The sequence below is a fragment of the Dermochelys coriacea genome, chromosome 15 (assembly GCF_009764565.3).
Source record: "Dermochelys coriacea isolate rDerCor1 chromosome 15, rDerCor1.pri.v4, whole genome shotgun sequence".
NCBI lineage: Eukaryota > Metazoa > Chordata > Testudines > Dermochelyidae > Dermochelys > Dermochelys coriacea.
The window spans coordinates 30,015,165-30,036,555 of NC_050082.1; the positions used below are offsets into that span (position 1 = coordinate 30,015,165).

A 21,391-nucleotide genomic window follows, 5' to 3' on the forward strand; every position below is an offset into this window, starting at 1 on the left:
GTGAGGCTGCACTTGAGCCTGACACAGCACAAGGCCTGGGCCTGGCCCAGAAACACCCTGGGGCCCTGCCCTTCTGCGCCAGGTGCATCAGTTGTAGGGCAAGCAGACTCAACTAGGCAGGATTCAAATGTGAAGGGGCTTAGTGTGTGTGTGTGGGGGGGGGGATCCAGGTGTGAGTTGAGAGGATTCTGTGTGGGACAGTGTGGATGCAGGCAGCTCAGTGGGGGGGTGGTATTTGTGGGTGGATCTGGATGCACAGAGGCTTGTTGGGCAGGAGTTCCAGGTGCAGGAGCAATAGGACTCTGTAGGGGTTTCCAGGTGAAGGTGGTTGGGGCTCAGTGGGAGGGGTCTGGGTGTGGCGGTCTCAGCGAGGGAATATGGATGCTGGGGGAGTGGGGTTTTGTGGGGTGGGGGGCTGGATGCAACTAGTTGGGGGTCAGTGGTGTGGGGGGTCAGGGTGAGGCTTGTCGGGGTGGGTTTGAGTGCAGGGAGCTCAATGGGGGTGGTCTTAGTGCAGTGGTGGGGAGTCTGGAGGCAGGGGGTCTGGGTGCAGGGGGCTCCAGATGCAGGTTGAGTGGGGTAGGGTTCGGGTATGGAGTGCTAGGGGGGTTCTGGGTGTATGGGGTGAGGTTTGGCAGGAGTGTCTGGGTATGGGAGGTCCAGATGCATGGGGGCTGGGGGGGATGGGGGAGCAATTCCCTGTACAGTGACCCCTCCACCCACAGCTGAGGAGTGTTGGGGGCAGGAATCAGGGTAGGATACTGAGCTTCCTATAGCTGAGGGAGGTTTCTGGGAGTGGGTCTGACACAGCTCCAGCCACTCCTTGCAGGGAAAGAGGAAGTCCTATACTCTCCTGCCTCCGGCCCAGCTGGGACTAGCAGTTGATCTCGGCTCAGGGTAGGAGGCACTGGCTGGGGTGTCCCCAGCCCTACAAAAAGAAAAGGAGTACTTGTGGCACCTTAGAGACTAACAAATTTATTAGAGCATAAGCTTTTGTGAGCTACAGCTCACTTCATCGGATGCATTTGGTGGAAAAAACAGTGGGGAGATTTATATACACACACAGAGAACATGAAACAATGGGTTTATCATACACACTGTAAGGAGAGTGATCACTTAAGATAAGCCATCACCAGCAGCAGGGGGGGGAAAGGAGGAAAACCTTTCATGGTGACAAGCAGGTAGGCTAATTCCAGCAGTTAACAAGAATATCTGAGGAACAATGGGGGGTGGAGTGGGGGGGAGAAATACCATGGGGAAATAGTTTTACTTTGTGTAATGACTCATCCATTCCCAGTCTCTATTCAAGCCTAAGTTAATTGTATCCAGTTTGCAAATTAATTCCAATTCAGCAGTCTCTCGTTGGAGTCTGTTTTTGAAGCTTTTTTGTTGAAGGATAGCCACTCTTAGGTCTGTAATGGAGTGACCAGAGAGATTGAAGTGTTCTCCAACTGGTTTTTGAATGTTATAATTCTTGACGTCTGATTTGTGTCCATTCATTCTTTTACGTAGAGACTGTCCAGTTTGACCAATGTACATGGCAGAGGGGCATTGCTGGCACATGATGGCATATATCACATTGGTAGATGCACAGGTGAATGAGCCTCTGATAGTGTGGCTGATGTGATTAGGCCCTATGATGGTGTCCCCTGAATAGATATGTGGACAGAGTTGGCAACGGGCTTTGTTGCAAGGATAGGTTCCTGGGTTAGTGGTTCTGTTGTGTGATGTGTGGTTGCTGGTGAGTATTTGCTTCAGATTGGGGGGCTGTCTGTAAGCAAGGACTGGCCTGTCTCCCAAGAACTGTGAGAGTGATGGGTCGTCCTTCAGGATGGGTTGTAGATCCTTGATGATGCGTTGGAGAGGTTTTAGTTGGGGGCTGAAAGTGATGGCTATTGGCGTTCTGTTATTTTCTTTGTTGGGCCTGTCCTGTAGTAGGTGACTTGTGGGTACTCTTCCAGCTCTGTCAATCTGTTTCTTCACTTCAGCAGGTGGGTATTGTAGTTGTAGGAATGCATGATAGAGATCTTGTAGGTGTTTGTCTCTGTCTGAGAGGTTGGAGCAAATGCGGTTATATCGCAGAGCTTGGCTGTAGACAATGGATCGAGTGGTATGATCTGGATGAAAGCTAGAGGCATGTAGGTAGGAATAGCGGTCAGTAGGTTTCCGATATAGGGTGGTGTTTATGTGACCATCGCTTATTAGCACCGTAGTGTCCAGGAAGTGGATCTCTTGTGTGGACTGGTCCAGGCTGAGGTTGATGGTGGGATGGAAATTGTTGAAATCATGGTGGAATTCCTCAAGGGCTTCTTTTCCATGGGTCCAGATGATGAAGATGTCATCAATGTAGCGCAAGTAGAGCAGGGGCATTAGGGGACGAGAGCTGAGGAAGCGTTGTTCTAAGTCAGCCATAAAAATGTTGGCATACTGTGGGGCCATGCGGGTACCCATCGCAGTGCCGCTGATCGGGGATGCTGTTCCTGACGGCTTGTAGCCCATCTTTGGGTGGAATGTTGGTGTAGAGGCTTCTACATCCGTAGTGGCCAGGATGGTGTTTTTAGGAAGATCACCAATGGACTGTAGTTTCCTCAGGAAGTCAGTGGTGTCTCGAAGATAGCTGGGAGTGCTGGTAACGAAGGGCCTGAGGAGGGAGTCTACATAGCCAGACAATCCTGCTGTCAGGGTGCCAATGCCTGAGATGATGGGGCGTCCAGGATTTCCAGGTTTATGGATCTTGGGTAGCAGATAGAATACCCCAGGTCGGGGTTCTAGGGGTGTGTCTGTGCGGTTTTGTTCTTGTGCTTTTTCAGGGAGTTTCTTGAGCAAATGGTGTAGTTTCTTTTGGTAACTCTCAGTGGGATCAGAGGGTAATGGCTTGTAGAAAGTGGTGTTGGAGAGCTGCCTAGTAGCCTCTTGTTCATACTCCGCCCCACAGTGACTTACCTCTCTGTCAGCTGCTCCGGGTTCCTGAAACGATGTACCTGTGCTGCTAGGGAGTGGTGTGTGACTGTTCTTGCAGCTTTCTTTTGCTTCCCTGTCAGAAAGTCAGTTTTCTGTGGGGAAGCAAAGAAATATGTGGGGAACATGAATTCTGCACATGCGCAGTGGCTCAGATTTCCCTCAGGAGTAGAGAACGTACATTTTAGCCTTACTGAATGGAAAACACTATCTGCTTCATCATCTGCTCCAACTCACCAGTGTTTCTGACCGTTTTCTGTGATACTTTTCTGGCTGTACATAGGTGCATTTTGAAATCAACTTATATCAACTATATATTCTTGAAAAAGGTTAGGGTCCTGTAAAATGAAAAATCACTCAGTCATGTAGTTCAAAAAAGTACTTATTTGACACATGCTTAATATTTGTAAGTTAATGCACACACTAGAAATACAATGCTTTCTAGACTTGTCTCTTTAACTGAGAACTGCTTTCTGAAAAAGGAAAATATTAGAGTACCTCAGGGGTTCTGAGTATTGATTCACAGATAAGTTTGCCAGAAAGAATTATAGGCATGTGAAAGAAATGGCATATGTAGAATGGTTTTGTTCATTTCTCCAGCCCTAACACTTTCTCTCTATTTGCTGTGGAAACTTTATTATCAAAGATTATTCTTGTTTCTCTGTCACGGAGGTTTGTTTAGAGTATTGTGATGCAAAAGATCTCCTTCTACTGAATCCCATGACAGTTTTACTACTGAGCTGTCACATAAATATCTGTGGAACTACATGGTGTGCTGGTAAGATTGCCATATACTGTAGTTATAGCTCCATAGTGCTTGCTCTTAATACAACTGCAACAATCCTCATGAACTCTACATAGTCTTGTGCAGAAAATGGTATAAGGTGATTGACAGTCTCTGTACATTGATTACATAAGTGTTTTATTTTAACATGTAATATGAGAACATGATTAGATTTATATAGCAAACACCAAGCAGAAAAACAACTGAGCTAGCAGGAGAAGTAGAGAAAAGTAAGAAGAGTACTTTGTACTTGTAAACTGCTTTGAAAGAACTACCATAAAGGTGGTTGTATCATTTTACAGCTGGTCAAATGCAGGAAAAGAGAGGAGAATTGACTTGCCCAAGGATACAGAGCTATTGTGTGGTGGCAGAGAATAGAACCCAGAAGTCTTAACTCAGCCCCCAAGAATGTGAAGCTACAAAGATGATATTATAGTAACTGAAACACATGGTTAGCCAGGTTAAGAGGAAATCCCTGGGCTTGTATGAAATTGCTGCAGAAGTGTCTGATGTAGGATAGGAGAAGAAAATGCCATATTACTAAATTTGAAAAATTAATACATTCTTCATGACTGTATACTTACTCACAGCGTGGGTATAACAAGTCATGACCTTAATCTAATGCATACAGCAAGGAAAGTAATTGCTATCATAATGTTATTGGATAGGCTGTGGAGACACTCAAACAAAGTGGAGCAGGATGCTGTTCAGTTTCGTACTACCTATGTGCTGAGCTGTGTGTGTTTACTGGAGATTAAAAACAGCCATTTCACTTGGTATCTAGGAATGGTGCATTGAAATAGTTGAAAATTTAGAGCAACTGTACAACCTTTTTCAACTCCTATCACGAGGTAAAAGTGATTGTATCTTCATATTACTTTGTTCAGCATTATCACAGACCACTTCACAGGTCACAGTGTATGAAATTGAGACACTGACATGTGAGTATGAAGTCCTAAGAACCTGGGCTATACAGGTCTTGCTGCTGTTCTTAGGTCTTGTGATGATGATGATATTAATGTAAACAGATGTGGCTGACTGAAGTAAAGCTCTGAAGCTGGCTCAGCAATGACACCCCCCCCCCAAAAAAAAAGGTTAGATGGGAGTGACAGACAGTTTGTTGTGACTAGGAATAAAGTAAAGGCAAACTATTTGCATATGGAAGGCTAGGAAGAGATGATGGTTTTGGTGGAAAGTGTCTGACAAATTATGGAAACCTTGTTTGGTAGGAGTTATGGGATGTTAGAATGCAGTATGACAGTAGTTTGTAGATGCTGCAGCTTCATGGTGAGAGAGCTGGTTGTTAACATGTATGAGTGATTTGGGGGTGTTCTGTGCAAGGGCAGCAGCTGTAGGGAAACTAACTTCAATATGGAAGTAGAGAGAGTGGTTATTGTGCAGCCTCATTTTGTAGAGCAAAAACAATTCTATGTAATATGTAGGTGGGGGATTCTTCTCAGCAGAGGGAAAAATCAGACCAATATAGAACCTAATCCATGCTCCCTCCACAAAATAGAAAATAGCAGACAGCAAGTGAATGCTTGGGTGACGAAACAGAAGATTAGAAAATGAAGTACGACAGTGGCATTTATCTGAATGCTGTGGAATGGAGATTCCTAAACTGAAGTCCATGGAACATTTTCTGGTAGTCTTTAGAGAGCCAGCTGGTCACATGCTGCTCGCTCTCCTCTTCTTATTTCTGGCTGCTAAATTGTGTTAAGATAGATACGAGTAAGTAGTAATTTTTTGTAGCAGGGGAATTAAGCAATCTCAATCAGCAGGATCATGAGAGGAGGGGAAATGTCTATAATGCAATGTAAGGTGAGGTTCACATTCTGGAAAAAGTATGTGAAGCCCTGTCCTAATGTCAGGTGAATCGCTATCTCAAGAGTTTTATAATGGGTTGGAACTAAGAACTGGGGACAGTGCTGACCTGTTCTGAACTAGCTGCAATCGGGTTTTTGATTAGAATTGTTAACAGTTGGATTTTTTAAATAAATAAGACATATATAAATGAGATACATTCCTCTGGGTCTCCCATTTTGTGTAGTCTCATCTGTGTCTAGTTCTTTGATTTAAATTCCCAAGGGAGAGACTTTTTTTATTTGTCTTGTACAGTACCAAGCACATTGCCAGTGCCAAGCAAATAATAAATAACTTGCTCTCCTCTGTTTAGTGCAGCTGCTCTCCATTTCCCTGCCCGTTTTGCATTTTAGCAGTTTGTATATTCTGTGGAAGGAGAAAGATAGCTAAGTTGAGCATGAAATAGTACGCTTCCCACTCAGCTACTCACTTTTGCTTAGCTTGTCCATTGTTTCCCCCATACTGATATCTTCCATTCTATGTGTTATGACCTGACTCCATACCCCACCCTTCTTTGGGACATGGGGCTTACCCACACTAGATGCTGAAATTGGTGTCTGAGACTCCCCATCCCCACCAGTCACTTATACACGTGCCACTAGAGCACTCCAGGCTTCTGCTTTAACCCCTTTAAAGACAATGTGGCAGGCCGCAAACAGCACAGGCTTAACAAAGAAATTTTTTTAGCCACAGAAACTTCATTCTTAAAGCATTGAGAGTTACAGATCTATGAAAATTAAAAGTATTGAGATGTACACTCCCCTTGCACACTTGGATGAAGATTGCCTCTCTGCAGATTTTTAACACCAAACTGCTTGCCCATGGAAGGATAGCGATCTGGAGTTGCAAGCCTCCAGAAAGTGATTGTCACCCATCTCTCAGTTGTCCAAGCAGCTCCCATTTGTCTGTGCTGCAAAACGGGGGTGAGCTTGGCACACAACTCCAGGAATGTGGCTTTCCACATCTGAAAGTTCTGCAGTCACTGCTGGTGATCCCTGGTTTGCATCATGATCTGGTCCCACCATTTGCTGCTTTTTTCATCGACCCAGAATCACCACTCAGCTGTGCATAGCTAGTCAGTAAATACATGAAGAAGCTGATCAGTTTCATTCACAGTCTGTATCATCCACCTAACCTCTGTATTCCCAGTGCATGACTGGCCACTGTGGTGGTAGTTGTGGCTCTGAAAACACACAAGAATCAGATGCCCTGTCCTCAAAATAGACAAGAGAGCTCCACTGATCTGTGTGGCATCCATGTCTTTTGTGATCAGATGGCAGAGAATGTAAAACTAGTGCAGAAAGAGTAGATTATGGGATGGAGCAGAGAGAATTGAGAATTGCGGACAAATTCTCACAATCCCTCACAAGAGTGATTGTATCCCACAGTACACTGCAAAAATTTCCCACAAGGTTGTGTGACAGCTGATGGTTCTGGTGTACACTGGGATGCCTTCCCATGGCGCAACACATCTGGTGTTGATACAGCCTGATGCTGTGAGGACATACAGCACTAGCAAAGGCAGCCAAATGTGAACACACTCAGCCAAAGTAGCTATTTTGGCAGCAATATACCAGCAGAACTTTTGCTGGTAAAATTTTCCAGTATAGACAAGTCCTAACAGGCAGAAAATCATACAGGTATCCTCCTCAAGGATTATATACTGAAGCAAATGGCATGGAATTGAACACTATCCTAGATAGAAAATGTGATTGTTTGTTGGTCGTTTGGGATAATGAATGCAAGAAGGAGCCAACATGTCTGTACATGATGCATAATTTCTAGTTTCCGTGGATGACTCAGTGCCACTGGGAAACAGAAGGCACCAGAGTGCTTTACTTTGGAGTAGGATGTTATAGCTGTGATTTTACATCTGTCTGCTGCAAATTCAGGATATCAGCAACATCAGATATGACCCATTTCTCTTCCCCCTCCCCGCAAAAGAGGATTGATTCCTTCATATTTGTCACTTATATCTATTAGTAATACAACCTGCTAGCTTCACTAGACAGTTATTTGAAAATGAAAGGTGAGAGGTACAATGCAGAAAGCCAAGGTTATTCAGTTATGTCTATTACTACCCTTATAATTCATTCCATTGTAGCTATGCTTTAATCTGATTTGCTTTTCATCAAACACCTTCTAATATCTGGTGTTATGCAACTACTACTACTGGGAAAGTGTTCCACTCTTAAATCTGCTGGGGGGATTTATCAAATGCACAGTTTGCTGAATAATGAGGAGTTGTGACTGCCATATGACTGAACAAATGATAGGCACAATTGAGATTAAGATTCTGATGCCTGCCTCCACCTTGGAGAAAATGTTTGTTTGTGTTTGCTTGTTTTTACCATCCAAGAAAAAGAGATGGGAGGCAGTGAAGTAAGAAGCTTCAATTATGAATGTGTCTGCTTTTTCCATCCCAAACATTGTTTTATTACCTTGGGATTTGTTTGTTTTTTACAGCATTACCAAGTACATAGTCCTAGCAAATTGAGGAAATGTAAAAACAAAGAAAATATTTAAATGTACTAAATCAGTGTTCGCAAAAAGAAAAGGAGGACTTGTGGCACCTTAGAGACTAACAAATTTATTTGAGCATAAGCTTTCGTGAGCTACAGCTCACTTCATCGGATGCATGTTATGACTTCAGCTGAAAAATAACCAGGATATCTGGTAGTTTTATACAAATGTTCATAGGAACTCAGAGAAGTGCTTACTGAAAATGAATGTAAGACTTTTTTTTTATGCTCCTTCTGCTTTCCATAAAACACCATTCAGAGTACCTCACAACACTAACTTTAAGGTGGGTACCTGTAGCAAGCCAATCAAATGTTAAAAGAATCCTTTGGTGTCATTTAGTATCCAGAATAACATTCAGTTTATACTATACAGTTTATATAGTCTTGGGCAAGTTACTTCACCTCCCTGTGCCTTAGTTTTCCACATCCAAAAATGGGGATAATTATACCTTTTTTTATAAAGCGCTTTGAGAACTATGGATGAAAAATGTTTTATAAGAGATTATTATTATTATATTAATTATTTACTACAAGCACAAACTGTTAAAATACATTATTAAGGTTGCAAAGTCAAGCTCTCAGAAGTTAGGAAATGCCAGAGTTAAGGTTGCCCATGTAACCATAATTCAGCCCTCTTGTGTGCATGCATTGTGCTTTATGATACAGTCTTTAATTGCATGATCACATACTATTTTTCCTGCCTTATTCAGTGCACTGGATGGACGGTGCTTGCTTAAAGAGCAGCTAGTCAATAGTTTGATTGTTCAATGTGTGACCCTAGGTCTTAGTTACTGCGCACTATTCAAACCCTGCTCATAACACAGAATTATTCATTTCCTCATGGCCTCTACTATGAGGCTCAGCACTAGAATATCTGAATATTTCCCCAAACACTAATGAATTTATTTTCACAACATTCCTAAGACAGAGACACAGCATGAAAAACTGCAGCCTGAAGGGTTAAAGTTTGGCAAAGTTATAAGCAACTGAAAACAGAACCATATAAAGGGAATTTTCAGGCAACCTTAATAATGGGTGGGGCCGCCAGCCCTGCCTGTTGTTATATTGCATTCATTATATAGCACAGCTTCCAAGGATGTCCATGAGAATCTTCTGCCACAAAAAGGGCACAAACCAATTTCTGTGCACGGCTCTGAGTGTATGGCTCACACGCAAGTGCATCTTGGTATGTGTTGGTTTTTACAGTTTTTATTACAGCCATTGGCCAGTTCTGTATTGATTTCTGTAATGCAAACATGAGACGTGTGGACATTATTCTTTTAATGAGAGAGATCCAAAGGCTTACAGTTGGGTTTGCATTTCTACTGCTGCTTTTCTCTTCATGGCGACTGTGTTCTTGACTGTTCTGCAAGCAGTTATAAAACTCCTTTCCCCTCTTGTCTAATTACTTATACGTAGTACATTTTAAAATTTTCTGTTGGGACAGTTGACTACACTACAACTCCTATAGAAGTGAACCAATGTGCCATTCATCTTCATAAAAGTTTTGTCCTATAAAACTATTTTTCCTACCTTTGTCAGTGCACTGTACTATTTTTATATTGGTATTTGCTGAGCATGCTCAAAAAGTAATCAGTGTGCTTATTGGTTTTTGTTCAGCAGCTAATTGTCCAAGTGACAGAATTCAATTGTCTGGGGATTGATAATGGCAGGGAGAGCCTTTCACTTCTACTTGCTGGTTCAAATCCTACACAGACTTTTGGTAACTGACAGTCATAACCATCATCTGGCTTTTGATTGGCCCGTGTTAAATGAGTTAGGTGGTCTTAATCCAGCTCCTACAGGATAAGTGTCCACAACGCAGTCGCCACCCCCAGAACACTCAGTGTTAGGTGCTGATTGGCAACTTTGGCAGACCTTGAGAGAGGTCAAGTACTAATTGGTCACGGAGACAGAATTATCCTTCTACTCCTAGGGATGGCCCCTCCACATCAGCTGGTGTCATCTCAGTAAAGCGATGGCAAGAAACTGTTCCTGCTGCTCGCTGTGCTCACAGTTCTGTGGCTAGATAGAGCTTGGGGCTCCAGAGCTGTCACTCGACACCTTTCACTGACTTGGTAGGATGCTACTGAATAATTTCTCACTCTGAGGAGCATCCATATCGCTTTCCTCCTAAGGCACCTGCTCCCCTCCCTCAGTTTAACAAGACAAAACACTTATCTATGCTTTAGGGCACTTTCTGCACCCATGGAGGGAGAAACAAGATGAGTCTCCAAGTCTCTTGTTTCTAATTTCTGTGATCAAATGTTGTAGGAACAATAAATGACACACATGACTAAGAAATGGTATTCTCACTACTTTTATGGCTTCAAACTGAGAATTAATCACGTGACATTCTCTTCCAATGCACTTGGAGATTAGACATTTACAAATGACACTTCAAAAGAAAACAACAGTTTGTTTTTAATGACATATGGAACTAGAGTATAAAGGCTGAAGAAAACTCACTGCTGTGTGATGCTGTGTACTGTTCATTTTCTCTCCCTCAGAGGATTGTTAGCTTTAAATGTTCTTGTGGATTTGTAACAAAAAAGTTAAAAGCTAATAAAATAGCAATCCAATGTTTAAAAGGAACATTGGCAAGTAAATTAGACTCCAAATATAACCTATTTAAATAGTTACGATCATATGGAGTGAAGGCTATGGATTCAGAATATATTCCAAAAAATGTAGTCTGTAAAAACAATAGGTTCTTTTGGGGACCTGCACTGCACGTTTTCTGCTTCCTCCTTTGACTTTGTGCAGCAGTTAATTAACAAACATCAGTTTCTAAGCTATGCACGTTCCTACTGACCCAATCATGCTGCACAAATAAGGAGGTGTGTCAAATGGAGCTCCATCAAATGATTCTGCAGCATTGTAAACAAAAGTGAGGAAATAGTGAGCAAGAGAGCAATGTTTGCCAAACAGGTGCAATTGTCTGGCAAGATAATTTTATTTCGAGGAGCTTCCATGATACTTCCATACTGCCAAAATACTCCTATAGAAAAAGCTAGAAGTGAGGATAAACTACACAATTTCTGTTATTCTCTCAGTAGAGTTATGTGTGTTTACATGATGCCCTCCAAAAATTACTTGCTAACTATTGTTAAATAGAAGAGGGATTAACTGTAGCCATCTATCTTTGAGTTAATGAAACAAAATAATCATTTCCTGCTTCAGGCCCCAATGATTTGCCCATGAAAATAAAGCCTCTCTTTTATAAAGACCCTTCTAGCCTTTGTGTGTTTATAGATTGAAGACATTTTACTAGTTAAACTGTGTTTCTGTGCGTAAGTTTACTCTTGTTCAGCTTTAGACTTATGGATTGGAAAGCTATTGCCATAAATGAACTCAGTAAACTGTTTAACCAAACTGTTAAAGGAATCATGTTAAACTTTTATTATATTGTGTTGCAGGATCAACTGAGGCAGTGCTTTGCCAGACAACCCCCAGAGGCCAAGGATACAGATACACTTGTGCAAGAGGCTGACAGTCAATATGGTACCTGGAGTGAGCAGCGCCACAGTGGGGACAGGTAGGACTGAGGAAGGCTGACTGTGTTGTCCCCAGTGGTTTGGCTGGGTATTGCATATTGTGTTTTCCTTTTTGATATGTTTTCTCTAGCTTACAATGCAGTAGACTGTTTGAGGATATGCCTCAAGTAGTCATTCCTGTGCTAGCTCTGATTGAGACAGCACACTAAAAATAAAAGTATAGCCACAGCAGGAAAGACTAACCATCTGAGTGCCTACCCATGGTCTCACATGGGATCGTACTTGGTGGCTGGTCCATCCTGCTGTTCTTGCCACTGCAGATACGCTTCTGCTTTTAGCAGTGATTGAGCTAGGATGGGAATGTCTACTTGAGCTGGAAATTACATTTTGTAGCTCCAGTGTAGACATTTCCTGCGAGATTTTGAGAAATCCAATTACTTTTTTTCCCTTAAAATGTGAACAGTCACTGTAAAAATAGCATTATGAAGTTCCATGTTTGTGTCTGAATGACATATCTATCAAATGTGCTTGGTTTATAAGTGGGAAACCTCTTTTTAAAAACTATCACAGCAAGCTGCAGCTGGGGTCAGAAATTTGAGCTGTGTTCCTTCTGGCTCATGCATGATCACCAGTTATATAATTAATGAATAGTAAAGATCCTGCCACTGGAACTCAGTTAACAATTCTGTTCGTGTATGAGCCAGAATAGAATCTAGTTTATGCTCTTTGGTGACTACAGAAGGAAAAAGCAATAAAAAATATGGCCTCAGTTAGTAGATCAGGCTGTTATGATTGAATTCATGTAGGGTGCGGGTCTGTTGAACAGTATAGTGCCATTTTTATGTACTTGCTTTTCAGACCAAAACCAGACTTCAATGTTGCAAATTAGATGAGTGATGACCTAGTTGTGTGGTGCTTGTGCTTCTGTCACTGTTTTTGGGGAGGTTTCATGTACCATGAAATATATCCATAGATTTCATAGTGTTTAAGGCCAGAAGGGGAATCATTATATCATATAGTCTGACCTCCTGTATGTCACAGGTCATTAAACTTTGCCCAGATTTGCCTATACTGAGCCCAGTTACACACAAACATTTCAGTCCTCAGGAGACCAAACTGTTGTGTGCCACACACAGAGAATAGGAAAGATTGAGGCTCCACCAATACCCATGGGCCCTGCAGTGGCAGGGAATTGATTAATGAGATATGTCCAGATATTCCTTGCAGGTGGTCCATGCCTCTGCTGCAGAGAGAGGTGTAACACCTCCAGTTTGACCAGCAGGCAAATTCCTTCCCACCTGCAAAGATGATACACAAACTGGGGGAGTGATAAATACTGAAGAGGACAGATCACTGCTTCAGAGCAAACTGGGTCACTTGGTAAACTGGGCACAAGAAAACAATATTGGTTTTAATATGGCTAAATGTAAATGTATATATGATAGGCCATACTTGTGTGATGGGGGACTCTACCCTAGGAAACAGTGATATTTAAAAAGATCAAGAGCTAATCAGTTGAAATGAACTCCCAACGTGACTCTGGCCGAAAGAGCTAATGCGATCTGGGATGTATAAGCTGGGGAATCTCAAGTAGTAGAGAAGTTATTTTACTTTTATATTTGAATCTGGTATGACTGCTGCTGAAATATTGTGTCCAGTTCTGGCGTCCACAATTCAAGATGGACGTTGATAAATTGGGCAGGGTTCAGAGAAGAGCCACAAGAATGATTAAAGAATTAGAAAACCTGCCTTACAGTGATAGATTCAAAGAGCTCAATCTATTTAGCTTAACAAAGAGATGGTTAAGGAGTGACTTGATCATAGTCTATAAGTGTCTGTAAGGGGAACAAATGTTTAATAATGGGCTCTTTAATCTCGCAGGGAAAGATGTAACAAAATCCCAATGGCTGGAAGTTACACCTGTACAAATTCAGATTGGAAATAAGGCACAAATTTTTAACAGTGAGAGTAATTAACCATTGGCACAAATTACTAAGAATTGTGGTGGATTCTCCATCACTGACCATTTTACAATGAAGATTAGATTTTATTTTATTTTTTTTAAAGATCTGATCTAGGAATTATTTTGTGGGAGGCCTGTGTTATACAGGAGATCAGACTAGATTATCACAATGGTCCCTTCTGGCCTTGGAATCTATGAAACTATGAAATTTGGTGATTAGTTCGAACTTGAGCATGGGAGCAAGAATCTAAGAAAGAGGGTTCTGTATCCTACCTCAGAGCACTGGACTATCCCATTTGATGTCCCATCTCCATATGTGACCTATCTCTGATGCTTCAGAGGAAAACGAAATAACCAAACCCTAAAATGCATATGGCTAATTGTGCATTGGGAGGATAGCTGGGGGAAATCTTTCCAACCTGGAAGGCAATGGGCTAAAGACCTGATGCATGAGATCTGATTATCTTTGTCTTAAGGCAGAGCATCAAGTGCTATGAGCATTTTGTGGGCAGTGTATGCACTCCTGTTCTCCCCCTGGCCCATGAAAGAAGAGAATGAACAGAGGGATTCACAGGTTCCAAGGCCAGAGGGAACTGCCACAACCGCTCAGTCTGAGCCCACACACACAAAAGCTGTAGAAAATCTCCCAGATGCTGGATTAAAACGTGTCATTTTAGAAAGACATCCAATTTCACTTTACAGACTCCAAGCGATAGTGAATCTACCACCTCCGCTGGTCAGTTGGACTGATGTTTAATTACCCTCACTGTTAGGAAATTGCAACTTATTTTGAGGTTGAATTTAACTTCCAGGCATTGTACCTTGTTATGCCTTGTCAGCAAGATTGAAAAGCCCTGCCACTACCAGATATCTTATCCATGTTTAAGTACTTCTACACAGTGGTTGTTACCTCGTCAATAAACTGAATAAATTGAGCTCACATATGGATTGCTTTCCAGTCCCTGGATTTTGTCTGTGGTCCTTCTTTTAACTCTCCAGCATTTCAACATCCTTCTTGAACTGGACACAGTATTCTAGAAGTGTTCTTACTAACACTGTGTACAGAGGCAAGATCATTTTGCTACATGCATTTGATGTTGTCCTTTTGATACCTCCGAGGTTCACGTTAACCCTTTTGCCATGGTATTGCACTGTGCTGTGGCAATGATCTGTGATGACCCTAAGTCCTTCTCTGAGTCACTGCTTTGCAAAATACACTCTCATCCTTTAGGTATAACTTGCATTCTTGGTTCCAGGTGTATTATCTTGCAATTGGCTTTAGCAAAACACATTTATTTAGATAGTGACCATTTAACATAGGGTGACCAGACATCCTGTTTTAAAAGGGACAGTCCCATATTTAAGATCTCCTTCAGGTGTCCCAACTTTTTCTTAAAAACAGGCAAATTGTCCCGTATTTTCTGTCTCCCCCACATCAGTACTGGCTGCTGGCCGCATCCCTGCTCGCCAGCTGCCTGCTCACCAGCGGTGAGTGGGGAGGGTCCAGTGGCCGACGATGGGTGTGGGTGTGTAACGCTGGTGGCAGGGCAAAGCTGCAGCATGCAGGGCCGGCCACTCACCCTGCTGGTTCATCAGCACAGCCCCTGCTGTGTGCTGGTTCTTGGCCAGCAGGACCCCATCCCCCGAGTCCCATTCCTGGCTGGCACTGGCTGGCACTGCGAGTCGCGGTGGCTGGTGAGTTCAGGGAGGCGCCAAGCTGCAGCCAGTTATGTGTCACCTCTGCTGCCCACCCCTCGACCCTTTACGTGCTCCCCTTCCTACTGTCCTCTTCCTGCTTTGCCCCTTCACCCCCCCCAGCGGGCTGCATCCCACTCCCAGGGAGAGCAAGCCCCTGGTCAGAGCGCTCAGCTCACCAACAGCCTAGCTGGCAGCTCCTTCCTTCCCCCACTGCCTTTGGCTGGGCCAGCACCACGAGAAAGCCCAAGACCCTCTGGCCTGGGGCGCGGGCCAGGAGGAGCAGAGCCCTGCAGGTGCTAAAGCCCCGCACGACGCTGGCACAGGAAAGCCTCTTCACCCCTCAGCTAAATCCTGGAGTGGTGGGGGTGGGGGGGAAAGCAATTTCCAGCCTGTTTGTGCCCCGACCCTGCAGGCTCCACAGCAGCCCCTCCGGGCATGAGCTTAGCTCCCTCTTCCCCCTCCAGCCCCCTGCCCTAGGTCCTGCCTCCAGGGAGCTCAGGGCTGCTCTGTCCTCTAGTCACCCTCCCCTGCTCAGCCACTGTGGTGGGATTTGCTGAAGCCCCTGCAGTCAGGTTCCCTGGGCCTGGTGCACAGTGCAGCCTAAGGGCTTAACCCCTTCCTGTCCGTGCTGCAGCTGGGGCACAGGAGGCCGCTGGGTTATGTCAGTGGCCTGCAGCAGCCTGAAGGGACAAGCTGCTTCCAGCCACAGGGGAGTGTGGGGGTGGGGGGGAGGGAAGAGATGAGCTCTGCAAAGACACAGGGATAAGTCATCCCTCCCCCCCCCCCCCTTCCCGCTGCCGCCCATGGCTGGAAGCGGCTCCCATCCCTTCCCTCCCGCACAGCGCCAAAAGGTTGCTGTTGGCCACATTCTGGTGTGAACCCTGGCAGAAATCTGGGGAGGGGGACATGTGACCCTGTGTTGCCTCGGGAAGACACAGTGCCAGGTACCAGGAGAGGCGGGTCCGTCCCAGGGGCTAAGCCAGGCATGGAGAGCAGAGAGTGCTGGGCAGGGAGGGTTGGGTCAGTCGGTCACCCCCCCCCCCGAGTGAAAGAGGGGGTACAGGAGTGAGTGTGTGTGTGTGTGTGTGTGTGTGTGTGTGAGACGTTCCCTGTGTGAACCCTACAGCCTTAAAGATAAAAAGGTAAATAAAAAGAATCCAAATACGCAATATTTCTTTTTAACAGGGGCTCAGTCAACTTGATGTTAATTTGAATGTTTGTACTGCATAGTTCTGATTGAGCGCTGTTGAACTCACTTGAATACGAGTAATTTTACCAGGTGTCCCGTATTCAGCATAGGGAAATATGGTCGACCTAATTTAACAAGACGATTCAAATTACTCTAACACAAAGCACTTGCATAGTAGCTGTTTTACTTGCCTTCTTTGATATAAATACTGGTATCTATCCATACCAATTAATGATATCTAAATAAACATTCTGCAGAATAAGGTGGTGGTAGGTTATAACAGCCCTTTAAATCCCAAACACTCTACAGTGGTAAATGCAGTGTGTCCATTAATTGATGCTTTCAAGCGTTCTGTTCCAGTCAAAGTGGTGGTGTTATGCTGTATTAAGGTGCACCCAACCTTGGCTTATCTTGAATTTAAGTACCACAGTATGATTATAACTGAGGTGCCCAGCAGGAAAGTGGGTGAGTTATCAAAGTCAACTTTTCATTTTTAATACCATTTAAAGCATGGCTCCATGGAGTGAAAATTGCAAGCTCGCTCACTCCCCTGTTTGTGTTTAGGTATTGTCGTGGTCTCAGATCAGTCTGTCGGTTTTTGTGCAATATCTTAAATGCTAAACACAATGTAGAAATGACAGCTTTAACTCTGAGTCTTACTGCAGTTCTAACGTCACTTGTGTTCAGAATATGTTTTGCATCTGGGAGATGGTGCAATATAAATATTTTATGCTTGCTAAGGCTGGGTAGTTTTATGGTTGAGAAGGCCTGATGGGCTGACAAAATGATATGCCAACATCTAAATCTCTTCCATAAGTTAAACTTTAATTAAGTGTTTTGCAGCTGCCTTCTCTGTGAAATCAGTTTCCAACAACAAAGGCGTCTTCCTTTCAAATTCAAAAGCAAGACCATTTGAACATTTATTTCAAAGCTGGATTGTGGCTGTGGTTAACCCATGATAGAAAAGGAGGCCACCTTAAAAATGCTAATTTATTTAGGCATTAAATTGTCAAGCCTTGAATGCTGGGGAGTTTTTCCTCTGCAGCAAATGTTGAGATCACCCATAAAGGAGAGCAGGAAATGCCTTGATAAGATCCTAGGCACTTGGCAGCCCTCCCTGCTCTCCTGTAGGATGATTCCATCATTCATTGCAGGGGGAATGCTGATGCCTGAACTCAGGACTCAGCAGGTAAACGGAGGAGTTGATTTTTCAGTTACTGGATTTGCGTGGAAGATATTAAGCTACCTGTATATTCTGTTCATGATTTAGATCTTCTTAGTATACAGTGGAACTAGAGGGAGGTATGTGGTGGGGAGGGAATGGTGGAAACTTCTGCTGTTTATCTTTTAATAGAAACGTTCAGTACTATGGAGCCTGAGAGTTAAAAATACTCTAACCATACATATGTAATAAAGAAATGAGGTTTCCTAGTCTTGTGGTGGCAATCTGCTTCACACTTAATAAAAAAGCTTGTGTATCTTAAATATGAACCTTCTCTGCTCTCAAAGGGAACATGTTTCAGCTTTAAACCATTACCTTGCCTCACATTGTTCACTGTTTTCTCTCAAACCAGGCTCAACTAGCTGATTTGGGCCTTGGCCTGTTTACAGCCATCTTTGCATGTTTAATTCCATATTGTCTGTGATCCTGATTGAGACCTGCTCTCTTGGGGCTTGTTCTGTCAATTTTTCTTTTGAATGTACTTTGCACACATTTCCAAATGTTCAGGCTGTATTTATATAAACCCTAACTTTACACCTTACTTCATTTTGAAAAAACATATTGAGCTAACTTGCTTTTCTCTGTTTGGGATTGAATGGCTTTATTTATTTCTTGGCCAGATCCCTGCCCTGCTATGCCTCTTTTAGACAGAGAGCTCCTTCGGCAGATAGGGAGAGAATGTCCAGGGGGAATTGTGTCATGCAGGGGCAGACAATGCTGCTGGGAGCAGGAAGATTGGCCTGAGGGCTCTGCACTCCAGCAATCCTGAGCTGCAAACTAGCCATTTGATGGCTGTGGGCAAGGTGGTGTAAACCAAAGCAACCTCCAGAGCTGCTCCAGTGTACACTGGAGACTGGCCTCCAGAGTGGCCCAGGGTATGGGAAACACAAGGAGCAAAGGCCATCTGTGTGCATCCCCCACCCTGGTGCCTCCTGGGCTGCACCTCCTTCTGTGCTTAGATACCCAGTGCTGCTGCAAGGAGCACTGAGTGTAAAAAGTTATTCCCGAGGAGAAAAAGATGTTTAAAACATAGCCATTGTGAGACTGAGGGGTGGAGAATTATGGAGTGCTTGTTAAATGGCATCAGATTTTATTGGGTTGTACGTAAATGTAGCATTTGTTTATGGAATGGGATGAAGAATGGAGCTAGAAGGCTTACCCTGTTTCCTCCTCATAGTTAGAAGGTCTCTGTGTCTGAGGGGTGGGTTTTTTAAATGCGACTCCTAACCTAGCCTTAAGGTGTTATGGGAAATGTAGTTCAGTAACTTGCCGGGTGTTTTGTTGCAGGCTTGTTTACTTTTTATGGTTGAGTAAGTTTTTAAGACTTGAGGGTTTAAGAACAGGTGTTGTACAAAAGCATGGTGATGAGTTACCAGAGGAGTTGCATTGTATATCAATCATTTAACTGTAGAGAGCAGTTATAGTTATTTGGGGTGCGGAATTATGGCCAGGGCAGGGGCTGTATTCCATGGCACAATGGCACCAAATTCTGCTGCAAGAAACCTAAATTCTTCAGCAGTTAACTTACTCTCACCCAGTGACGTATCATACCTTTCATTCCCAGGCCTGACCTCAAATATATACTGACACCTATGAGAGACAGTTTAAAATACTCATTCGAGTTCAAACAATGATTATTTTTGAGAATGGGGTTTCCAGTATGTTCTCCAGCCTGGCTCCCGGGGCCATGGCTACCACAATGTTGTCTAGGTGGTCCAGCTTGGAACTTCTTGGGCAGCTCATCTCCCCAGACCTCAACTGCAGTGCTAATTCTCCAGGCAGACCAGCATGACAGCTTACACTTCTGGCTCCCCCCACATCCTGTCTGCTGTAGCTGCCTGGCTTAAAGAAACCGTGCAGGAAGCGTGCACGGTAATCTGATGACCCCCTCCTGGTGGGGAAAGTTGGAGAGCAAGAGGCTGCTGCTCCAGGTTGGTCCTGGCAAAAGGCAGACAGAAAATAAAATGTTTGATGCCTGGCAGCAGCAACATGGTGAATTCTGAGTCAGTAATGCTGGCATGTTTGGTATCTCAAGGAAAAGATTGTTTTTGTGGCCAGTGAATAACAACACAAGAGCGGCCACACTGGGCTAGACGGACCATTGATCTGACCCAGTAGCCTGTCTTCCAACAGTGACCAGTGCCAGATGCTTCAGAGGGAATGAACAGAACAGGTAGTCAAGTGATCCATCCTATTCCCAGCTTCTGGCAAACAGAGGCTAGGGACACTGCAGAGCATGGTTTTGCATCCCTGCCCATGGAGTCCATGGGTATGTCTACACTGCAATATAACACGCACAGCTTGCCCATGTTAGCTGACAAAGGCTTGTGGAGCTTGGGTTGCAGGGCTATGAAAATTAGTGTTGATGTTCTGGCTTGGACTGAAGCCTTGGCTTTCATAACTCTGGAAGGGGGAAGGTCCCAAAGCCCAGGCCCGAACATCTAACCTGCAATTTTATAGCCAGCCCCTCCACACCCCCAGCCCAAGTCAGCAGCCATAGGCCAGCTCCGGGTGTCTCATTGCAGTCTAGACATACCCCATGGGGCCCTGATTCAGATGAACAAGACAGCTCTGTAAGAGCCATTGTTTTAGTCCTTTTCAGGAGTGTCTCAGGGGGATATCCCTGCATTGATTTACGTTCTGTTGCTGGTTTCAAGGTTATCTCCCCAAATTTAAGGACGAGGAACATAATTTTTTTTAATGACAGTGAAGATTCTGAAGCACAGTTCTGAGGCAAGAGGGGAATTCCAAGGCAAAATCAGTAATTATGAAATCGCAGAGGGCCCTGTTTATGGGTACCTTTCACTGAGAGAGAAACTAGAAATCCTCTCCCACTGGAGCTAGGCACTGCTGGAGCTAGCGCAAGAGTCTCATTTGTAATGCAGTTTAGCAGATATTTCATTAAAGTGGGTAGTGATGGTTCAATTATTCAGATTTTCTCTTTTTAAATAAAGAGAAATTTTTGTATAAACCTTCTCAAGTTCTTCAGTGAGCTATCCCAATCTTTCTTTGCAGTAATTATTTTAAAATGATAATAGTCTTCAGAGAGGCAAATTCAGTCTCTTCTATGAGAGAGACACATATTAGTTACATAATGGAATTGTAATAATCTGATTTTATACCAGGTGACATTTTAGCCATTTCCTTGGACTACTGGAAAGTTTTAAAAAAGAAACTGAATGTCATTCAATATCAGTAAACTACAATGAGCATGAATTTGCCTTTTATATCCTGTAACTAAAATCTTTAAGTGGAAATTATTTTGCATCATATGTGGGTATTTATTTGCAATGTGTAGATACAGAGAGTTGACTCTGACTCTTTTTTTAATATATTACAAAGGTATTCAAGTTAAAACAGGATGTCCCCTATATTATACTTCCAGACTCTGGTATTACACAATCTCTCGCACTGAGTAAAGCAGCATATTCTTTACAGCAATTTAGGGCTGCCTTCCTAGGACCGTTTACATGCACAATGAAAATAAAATATTGTATTTCATTGTTTACATTTGTATGGTACCTGTTGTGTTTACGTTTGGGTGCACTTTGTGTGACAATGTTGGGTTTACTTTTTAGAAGATAGACAATCTTTGTTAAAGGCATATACAGTATTGAGCATTGATATAGTATTTTAATAATTGTGTGATATACAGAATATGCAAGCATAACAGGTTTTTAGCCCAAAGAAGTTGC

General features: G+C 43.5%; 1 protein-coding gene across 5 annotated transcripts in view; it reads left to right on the top strand.

The window, feature by feature from the left end:
• KIAA1671 (KIAA1671 ortholog) overlaps positions 1 to 21,391 on the top strand; it is a 109,532-nt gene that overhangs the window by 71,785 nt on the left and 16,356 nt on the right. For all 5 annotated transcript variants that reach the window (XM_038373531.2, XM_038373533.2, XM_038373532.2 and 2 more), the window contains one exon: positions 11,547 to 11,665. In XM_038373531.2, coding sequence (XP_038229459.1) covers positions 11,547 to 11,665 — 119 coding nt within the window. The remainder of the gene's footprint in view (positions 1 to 11,546; positions 11,666 to 21,391) is intronic.